Genomic DNA, 10,448 nt, shown 5'->3' with positions numbered 1-10,448 from the left:
TTAAAATATTCTGAGGATACTAAAAGATGGCATGTTTATCCCATATCCAAACATTGTAGCTTATCAAAGTTCTTACCAAGGAGGAACAAAGACATTGAATCATCTGACAGCACATGATTTAAGTACAGTACATTTATTTAGTGTTAACATTGCGAAATATAGTGCTTTTACACTATATGCTATTTTTGTTTTCATAGCCCAATTGCATACAAACAAAAGAACAGCAGTGAATCTGTCACTTGTAGCAAATAAGTGTAACCACCTACTCAGTTTGGAACACTTATCCAAAGGGCTCTTACTCAACATGAGTGGGGGTTTTAAGGGTAAGAAAGGTAGGGTCACCTTTCATTTGGGTTTGGGGATCTTGTTACAAAAGAAAAGCATCATCTTACAAAAGAAAATAATCTCACTAGGAAAGGAAAGGAAAGAGAGAGAGAAACGTAAAGTGAAAAATACAATATTAACGAATGAGCACAGCATTGGAATAAATTATCAAAGAAAATTACAATATATGCAATATATATATATATATATATATATATATATATATATATATATATATATATATATATATATATATATATATATATATGTTCAACACATTCAAGTTTCAGTCAGCAATAGTAAGCATGCCAAAATAAGCAGTCCAGTATTTGAAAATAAATAATCTAACCTACAGTTATAAAGTGCAACAATATAACAGCCATTAATAAAACCGTTACATACATTAACATACAAGTTTATATTTACAATAATACCAAAACAAGTATTAGACGAGAAACATTGAACAATTAGATCATCAGTGCTTGCATGGTCCCAAACACTTACTAACTATTGAAACTTTGATGCATGGGACAGAGAGTCATACAAGCCTCCAGCTGTATGTAGCCTTGCCTGTACACCAGGCAAAAGCATAAAGTCTAATTCAACACTTGTGCCCATCGCTATAGTGTTTGGAAAGATATCTTACAGCTCAAGACTGATTCATATTAAATTCACTTTTTTTTTTAAATGTTCTTTTCTTTACTGTGCCCCTCCCCTCCCTCTTTCTTCCATCTCTCTACACCTGTTTGATGTTTCTTCCCTCCATCTCTCTATACTTGTTTGATGACAAGCTTCTGGCGTAGGCTCTTGGCACCAGGCTCTGTGGCAAGGGTGGTACTGGTGCACGGCAGGCCGTGGGCACTCACGTACTTCCTGTAGGCCTCACGGATTATCTTGAAGGCTCTGACACTGGCGTATGGGATGTCCGTGACAGGGTCGCGGTACACAGCCGGCTTGTGGGTCACCGGGCACACTTCCTTGACAGGGATGCGTGGGGCAGGGATGTTGGGGAAGAACGTTTGGAAGGTGTCCTCATCACTGAAGGTGATGTAGGTGCGGGAGCACCTGGTGCCTCCTTGTGGTGCTGGAGGAGCAGACGAGGCAGAAGTGGAGATGGGTGGGCCAGTAACGGTTGTTTCTGACCAGGGTTGAGTTGCAGCTGCAGCAGTGTGAGGGCATGCATGAGACAGATGTGCATCCTGGTCCAACCTGTGAACCACATAAGTGAAGTAACATTTCCTGTATGCTTTTAATTTAAGATTTTGGGTCTTTTAGTTTAGTTTGAGACAACAATATGTCACTAAATTAAGGATTAGGCAGGATGAGAGCTGACAGTACCCTTCTACATCCACATTCTCCTCTTTGAGAGAGGGTTCGCACAGCAGAGGCGTCTGTACAGAGTGGTATCGGATGATCGGGCCCACACACTGACGCTTCTTATGGACCTGCTTCTTCTTATCTGCCTCCAGACGCTCATAGTTCTCTATATTTAGCACAGGAAACCAGGAAAAAGGATACCATTATGATATTATGAGGAGACCATTATGACTGATAGCTCATCTGTTTATGAAGGCTGCATGATCTAAAAAGTGCTTGAATATATGAGGCTCTTGAGTGGAAGAAATAAGAAGACTATATTCTATCCGTGAAACCTGAGTTTGATTCTCAGCAATGCCAGAGCCATCCTGGAACCAGGGGTCTCTGTGTGCGCACCTATCATTGATTTCATTGGGTGTGGAGGGCTTATTCCTCCTTCCCTGTCCATTCAGAGCAATGCTAGCCAATTGTGGAAGCCTGTTAGGTCACTGGCTGGCTACTAGTGTTGTGAAGCCCTTATTTTCCCAAGCAGATAGCTATCATGAGAAAGCCAGAGAGCAAGTGTGAACTTGTAATGATTAACACAGGGAAGCTGGGTTAGAGCAAAGAATGAGTGTTTCATAACAAATCATTTAAAATCATTATATATCAGTTATGCATGATACTATATTTCTCAAAAATGTATTGCTGTGCTACCAAGATGAAGACACACTGTGCTACATGTGTGTTGCTGGGACAAAACAGGCCATATCTACATTGGAAGAAAGGTTTATTCCAGCCCAGTATTGCCACACAGCATGCAGGCTGGAATATATACAATAACTAATGCAGTCTGGTCAGTAGATCAAGACGCAGTGGCAGACTGCGTGTCCGACTGCTGATGTAGTACTTTGATAGGGGCTTGTGGCTACTGTATATCTAAATTAGTGAACAAAGGGGGAGATGTATAACATTATATTAGAAATCATTAAGGACATTCATACAAGTCTGCATTTATTTCCACTGGGATATAATTTCATTCTTATGGTGTTAGTAAACTTTTATGTAAACCATAAAGCTGGAAGCTACAGTGTATGAGCCTCTTTCTTACCCAGTGAGCGAAGATTAATCTCTGCTGTCACCTTAGCCTCAGCTAAGAGTTCTGCCTGGGTCAAAGGTCGTTCGTGGCGCGTGCCCTTCCTGCGACGTGGAGCGACCTGCCGCTCCTGTAGTCTCAGGTAGGTTAGTCGTGTGTGCTCAGTAGTGGACTGCCTCACGGACTTCCTGTCTGAGACAGAGACGCCACGCCGTGCCGCACATCTGACTCGCTCATGCTTTCGTTGTCGGTTGGTGTCTACGGCAAAGCAGTAGCCCAAAATAAGTAGCTTACCTTAACCTGTGTACTCACTTCTTCCATAACCTTTTCTGACCTGCATGAAATTTCCATACACCCTTATAACAACAGTCACAACAACAAGCACTGATCCATTAAAGCACTATTTTTCCCATAAACAACCATAGGTGATGCCAAACAAGGTATAACGACATCACAAAATCACGAATCTATCGTACACAGTTAAACTCTGTAGAGAACTCAAAAGCTCTGTTCTCTTGTTTTAATAGAGCAAAGAATTAGTTAAAACCTATTATGGGGACTCTGTGAAGGAACATTAGTAGTTTATCCAGCTTCCTCAGAGCTATTTCTGAATTCTTAATGGGTAGAAGCAGTAACCCTGGAGAATTCTTACTCTTGCTGATGTCTTCCTGGAGCTCGGGAGGTTTGTGTCTGTCAGTCTTGGTCTTTTCTGTCCTCCTGGGCAATTCATTCAGCTTCTTTGGCTTGGGTCTGGGTTTCACAACTTTAATAGGCTCCTGGACAAACACAGTGTGCTGTATTTACATTTGTACTTACTTATAATCATTATGAATTTACAATTACTAACTCATCCCACTGGCTAGCATATATATATATATATATATATATATATACACACACACACACACACACACACACACACACAACATATATATACACACATACCTATACATATAGTAGATATGTATATTAGATGGTTTGAGGTACCAATTTCTTTCAAACTATTCTTCAAATGTAAGTGCAAAGTAAACTACAACCCAAAGAAGGCCAAATCAATCAGATAATCAGCTCAGGTGCAGGACACCTTGTATGCCTTGGTAACAACTCTGGTTTTCCTTCGAGGCCCATCCTCCTCCTGTTCACTGTCAGGTTCTTCTCCCTCATCAATGTCAAAGTCACTGTCCACCTCGTCCTCTGTGTCTGACAGCTCTCCCTTATATTCATCATCTCCTGATTCCTGCAGCAAACACATATAAAGGAAATATGACATGTGACATTTTTGGGGAAAATCCCTTTTATAATGTTAGATGTCTCAAATGACAGTAGTGCCAGACTAGCTAAAACCACTTGTACAAGTTCCGCGCCACATAGCTTCAAGGCTACGAAATAACCTATGTAGCTACTTGTAGGTTACGATATTGGTAGACTATATAGTCAGTATATTGCATTTTAAACAAATTATTAGCTTGTTAGCTATCTTACATTCCCACTTGTCGGCTGCGCAAGGTTTTATGCTAGCAGTAAGATTTTAAAGGCACTCACCTCGTTGAAACCTCCGTAGGTGGTCTTGTAGAATTCGTCTTCTTCTTCTGCATCCAGCAGTTTGGACATACGGTTCCCCGCGTTCTTTCGGGGAGCCCGACAGAAAGCCAGACTCATTTTTTTTGTTTGTTTGTTCCCCTTAAATTCACGGAATTATGAGAATGACAAAAATGGCCTGCTTCTAATTGACACATCATATCAATTTAAATCTGGACTGTGTGAAGCACGCAGTGACCGTTGCGATTAAATGGGTTAATGGGCGAATATTTTAGCTAACAAGCTAGCTAGCGTGGGTAGTCGTTTTATATCTGCTAGAAAGTAGACAGCCCACCTTGAGGATAATAAATTTAAATAGACAATCCACGGATTGCTAAAACATTAATAATAATACAGATTAATATACGGATTAAAGAAGTGTCAGTTTTACGAATACACGCAAAAGCACAATCGATTATATTGTTCAGACCCAACCAATCGAATCGTAAGTAGTTTAGCTGCTTGGCCTCCAGGTGGAGTGCTAATAGTTCTTAGATGAAGATATGTAAGTAACCCTGTGGTATTTCATGACGGTTAAGGGCCAACATTGAAGTGACAGTGACATGTCTTCAGAAAATGTTAACGTGTCTTAACATTCCTACGGCATGTATAAACTGTTCTGGATGTTTTGAGAGAATGCAGTCAAGCAGGAACTATAGGTCAATATTTGGATCAGCAGAGCTGTAAAGCATAAAAGAAAATTAAAGGAAACACAAAATGATTGAATTAATATTTTCCTCTTAGATAGAAGGTGGTTCTACTGGTCATAAAGTAGCAAGGAATTTCCCCATTATATAATTATTTGAGAATTCCAGTACACAGCATTCTTGAGAATTTTATTGGGAACTTTGGGAATTTGAAAAGAGTTATTTTCTATTAAACGTAAAGTTCAGTTCCAACCTCACCCTCTACAAACAATGGCAGCTCTACTCAAAGTGAAATGAGTGAGTGTGACTGTTGCTTTAAGTCCTGAACACTCACTCATGTAAATAATGTGTGTATGACTATATCATTCCCTTGGGCTTTCTTATAAAGACTAGAAAAAGTAGACACAATAGCATGTCTACTGAAAATAACTAGCATGCTGTCATTTTGCCAACAGAATCCCTCATGGAATCAAGAGCCAGTTTTCTGAAATAAATAAATAAATAAATAAATAAAAAGTATTTAGGGGGGAAAAAAAGTCCTTTGAGCAACAATTTCCCAGTGTGTTCTCGATATAAATTAACGTGAGTCCAGGGTACTTTTACAGTAACATGTTTTCAGATCTGAGATTTTCGGAATTAATCAGGCTCACAGACAGTGTGTCGTCTTTGTAAAAAAGAATGTGGTTGGTTAATAGAAGGGCTTTGTCCTTGGAACAAGGCCACAGTGTGTGTTTTCTACAAACATTACTGTCATTTCTTCCCACCACATTCATTTGAAAACCAAAAGTAAACAACACACAAAAGCATAAGATAAACACACAACCACACACATTAATTTATGTCAAATGCAACACAAGGTCAGTCAGTCTGGAATACTGTATTTTAGTAAAATGCTGTTTTATCAGTAATTTCCTAACCTTAGTCTGTTTTTCAAGTACAGAGCTAGAGGCAGACATGCCTAGAAATCTTACATAATATCAACAGTACATAAGTACACTTTGTGTAGCTCTTCTAAATGGATAAAGGTTAACTTTACACTTTATTGTCTCACTGAAGAAACTTGATTATACCCAAGGGAATTTGATCTCAGTGTATGGGAGCAGGGTGTGTAAAGAATGAAGAAGTAGTCCTTCATTATCATTTCTTTTTAGAAATTCCAGGTACCAAAGTACCAGCTAAAGTATCTGCAATCTTACTGGCAGAATGTTAAAATAAACTCAAGCTTTGTAATTTTGCTGCTGTAGAGTAACTAATAATTAGTAAAATTTTAGAATTAAATCTCAGCTGATGCTATGCTGTTTGGAAGAGAACCAAGCCATGGCTTTCCTGGTAAAATATCTTGTCCTCAAAGAGGTATTTAGTTTCTTATTACTTTGAAGTCTGGTTTCACATTCTTCCCTTCTCTCTTTGCTCTCTCTCCAAGCAAAACATCGGTTAAAGAGAAACTAACGACATTCATATTCTAAATGAATTGATAAGTCTCAAAGCAAAACAGGAGAGAAATCAAAAAGAAATTGAACAGTGGGGTTTATGAATGAGAACCTGTGATTTACATGTAGTCCATTCATCAAGGCTGAGCCTCAGGCACTCAGACGTTGCGTGGGTTCTAACATTACAGAGGCATTATTGTGAGGGCTGAAGAGGGTGATGATCTCACAGCTTGGGTATGTGTTGTTGCTGCTGATGACCGTAAAGTGCAGGGTGGTAACGCCCCCCTTCCACATGCAGGCTTCCCGCCCCCCCCCGAGCACCATTCTCTTCCCTCCAAGAGAGCCCAGTGTGGAATTCAGCCCACCCACCATGGAAGGAGAGACGAATGGAGAAAGGGATGGAGAGAGAGCATTTATTCTTGTAATGTACTTTGTAAACATTTTTGATAATGAATGGAACATTTGTGGAAACGTCTTCATTATTTACAACTACAACAGTTCTATTGTTCATATACACAAATACACAGTGAACTTTGAATTAATTAAGGGTAATTCTGGGAGTAAATACTGGAGCTATGAACCTTGGAAAACATGGTAAAATATATATGTCGATGTTCTGCTTGCCCTCAGAAAGCTCACTAGTAATCATTTATTACGTTTATTATGTAATCTTAATTTATTACATTTAATAAATGATACTACAACAGCCAAAATACATTTTGGAATTGACAGAGGGCTACAACAAAGAAAGAAAGAGATGGGATCTTAATGTCTGTGTTATGAGGTCTGTGAAGAAGGCTAAGGGCAGCAAGCACACCCAAGTCTTGAACCAGGTCTTCCTGGTGATCTGACCATCACACACCTACAGTTCCAACTGAATTGCGAGAGCTGAGTATTGCTAATCAGGTGCCATTTCAGAGCAAAAGTTAAGCTATACAAGCAATATGCCAGTGAGAATCACTACATGCTCTCATTTAGCACAGAATTACATCCTCAGTGAAATTAGGAAGATGTTGGGAAAATAAAGGACACAAATGCCCAAAATAAATTCTTATTTTGGGCAGAACAGGAAAAAGAAATTATGTGTAACAAAAAACAAAAAACCTGCGGCAGCATCAGTTTGTCATATGTGCAGCATTAATCAGCAGCACAAATGTCTTACATTAGACATTTGTTCTCTGTATGTGACAAATTACAAAGTTCTTAAGGGCTTGCCGACATGACCTAATTAAATTTATTTTAAGCATTAATATGTGGACATGTGGAAGTAAAAACAACTCTGCCCTATGAGGCATCTTTGTGCATGCCAAACAGATCATATATTTAGATAGGATGAGGTTATCTGCTACAGGCCAGGGCATGTTAAGCATCCAGATTACGTCTTTCTCTTAGTACATCATGTTTGTGTCTGACCTTGATGGTTACACCCTGCTGTATATTATGCCACCCATGCCTTTGTACAATACTCAGTATTGTGCAGCATTTAACCAAAATGTGACAGCTGGGGACTTGTATGTCAAATCAGAGTGTGTGTGGCATACCAGTGTGGCATATTTTCAAAAGTATATGATATAGGTTTCTGTGAGATTAAAAAAAAAAGTGTTGACACCACTCCTGTCTTTGTGGTATAAAGTATATCTCATCAAGTATAAGTGAGTTAAATCTGTCACAAGGATCAGATACATAACCTTAACAGCTGTTTCTGCAGCTTTTAAGAATTTAAATTTAAATTTTAAAAAAAGATCCAGTAGTTAATTCTTAGTTAATGCCTAATTTTTGCATCGTTATTGTGAGTAGAAGAGAGGTGCAAAGTAGTCCAAGAGGCTTCTCTGTTCTGCAGTGTATGATCCATGAGCAAGGGAGAAGAGAAAAGAGTTCAAGGGGAATTCATTTACAGCAGAGGAACATCTGCATAAGTAGCATGGGTCTGCATGCTCTTACATAACAGAAGTAATGGCAGTTCATTTTTTTCCTCAGTGTGTGACAAATGCAGAAGTGCAGAAGGCTCAGATCTTTTTGCAGACAAGACCCAGTTAAATGCCATTTCAACATTAGAATGTGGAAGTTGTGAAGCCAGTCCTCTTCTTGAGGCGTTACTGTGCATGACAGACAGAGCAAATGCTCATCTTACATAAAGCTAGGTTTCAGGCCAGGGCATGATCCAGGTTTAAGTGCATTCCTTAGTACACCATGTTTCTGAGTAACTATGTCGCACATCGCATGATTACACCTGGTTCATGGCATATCCTCAGCCCTTGTTCTTATTTGTTTTCATACATATTCATAGAATGTAAAACTAGGGACTAAAGGAATTTATGCAAAAAAAATAAGCTCTGAATAAGCTGTTGTTTAGTGTACTAATACATGGAATGATATTACTTCTAGAATCATATTTTTGACATTGCTATTATTAGCAATTATGTAACAATGATTATTTTAAGAATGTTTTATTCAGATCAATAGCTATATCATACATGAAGATTCCTTGTACATATGGGGCTACATTGTTACTGCAGTCTGAAAGAATGTGCTTATAGCATGCACAGTATTTGATGTCTTGTTTACTTCAGCACATAATCCTCTGTGATGATAGAAATGGCAACAATGCTATGAAGGCTATTTTTCCCCAACATATTAAACATGGTTTTAATCTGTATAGATATCCACACACTAATTTTTCAAAGCGTTAGCTTGGATGACAGTTTATGACTCAGTAAATCAGTATAAAAGTGTCACACAGTGTGCAGTTGACTATATACAATGCATCATAAGGGTAATGCTGGGAAGAGGAGTAAATGTGAACCGTGGAAAAACTGGCTGAAAGCTGAGCAGTTAAACTGTCATGCAGGTGCACAACATTATCACCAACTGCTTGAGAAATCTCACACGTACACTCTGATATGGACACCTGGAGTCCATACCATAATAATAGGACACCTATTATTTTTTTTAACTGTTGTCACAGTGCACTCAAACACAAATACAGATGTGTAGTTCTGGTAAGCATAACTGAAATTAACTGGCCAGTTGATGTGAAGAAATAAATCTTACAGTATATGGGAGCAGACATTATTGCAAATATATTTGTTATATTTACTATAAACTACAGAAACACATTTGTTCAAATGTGATGAAAATCAAGTACATGCAGTGTAATTGCAGTGTGGTCTGTAATCCTATGAGTTAAAACTACATTAAATAGGACTTTGTATGCTGTGGGGTGTGGACAATGTATGCTGTAGGGTGTGGACACTGTCTCGTGTTTTAATGTTTCATTTATGAAACATCCGTCATAGAACAGCCAAACCAAACCTAGATGAGTTTAGTGGGTGTGGTGTATATCTGCAAGCATTCACCATGAGCTTAATTACTTAATTATACAGATGTGGATTCTGTTTCTTTTCTTTAAATTTATATTTATTTATCTCTCTGACTCATTTATAGGATACTGTCTTGTGTTTTGTCTTCTGACAGGATATGTTTTCTGTCTGTGTAGTAACTTTACTAGAGAATGTCTGTAATGTTTAGGACCAATTCATGTACGGAATTTAGCTGATTCACTCTTGGCTTAGAGTTGGAGTGCACACTGGATTTATCCATTTTCAAATGTAGAATACATGCTTCTGTTATTATTATTATTGTTATTATTACTATTTTAGTAGTAGTAGTAGTAGTAGTAGTAGTAGTATAAGCAGTAATATTTGATAGTACCCTTGAGGCAGGTCAGTTTGTCGTGAATTGAAGATAATACAAATGCATCCAAATGCATTTGACTAATGCATCCTTGAGTGCACCCATACTTAATGTAGCCTATACCTATAATACAGCAAAGACTGGAGCAGGCTCTAAAGAGATGTTGTTCCTCTCTTCTTGGCTCCTACTCCTCCTCAGAAGCCTCAACATTGGCCAATAACCAGGCTAAAGTGTTGTCTAATGGTCAGGAGGTAAGTGAAGTGATGCTATGTATTGTTAACAGATGATTACCGTTTTATAGAACAGAAACAGAAATGCACATCCCACAGGCCCTTGCAGGCACAGAACACACAGGCAGTTTACATAGAAAATTAGTTTATACAA

The 10,448-nt window shown here is 38.5% G+C and overlaps 1 protein-coding gene across 1 annotated transcript; it reads right to left on the bottom strand.

Moving 5' to 3' along the window:
* Window positions 1–597: 597 nt before the first annotated feature.
* On the bottom strand, window positions 598–4,746 carry vps72b (vacuolar protein sorting 72 homolog b). Its single transcript, XM_027006645.2, has 6 exons — window positions 4,259–4,746; window positions 3,801–3,953; window positions 3,369–3,492; window positions 2,732–2,974; window positions 1,663–1,807; window positions 598–1,533 (listed from the first exon to the last, which is right to left on the bottom strand). Exons 1-6 carry the CDS (start codon window positions 4,373–4,375, stop codon window positions 1,095–1,097), a joined length of 1,221 nt encoding a protein of 406 aa, XP_026862446.2. The 5' UTR covers window positions 4,376–4,746; the 3' UTR covers window positions 598–1,094.
* Window positions 4,747–10,448: the final 5,702 nt, after the last annotated feature.

The sequence above is a fragment of the Electrophorus electricus genome, chromosome 10, assembly GCF_013358815.1.
Source record: "Electrophorus electricus isolate fEleEle1 chromosome 10, fEleEle1.pri, whole genome shotgun sequence".
In the NCBI taxonomy this organism is placed as follows: Eukaryota; Metazoa; Chordata; class Actinopteri; order Gymnotiformes; family Gymnotidae; genus Electrophorus; species Electrophorus electricus.
Note: the sequence above shows the minus strand (reverse complement) of the source record. Positions and strands in the feature narration are given on the sequence as shown.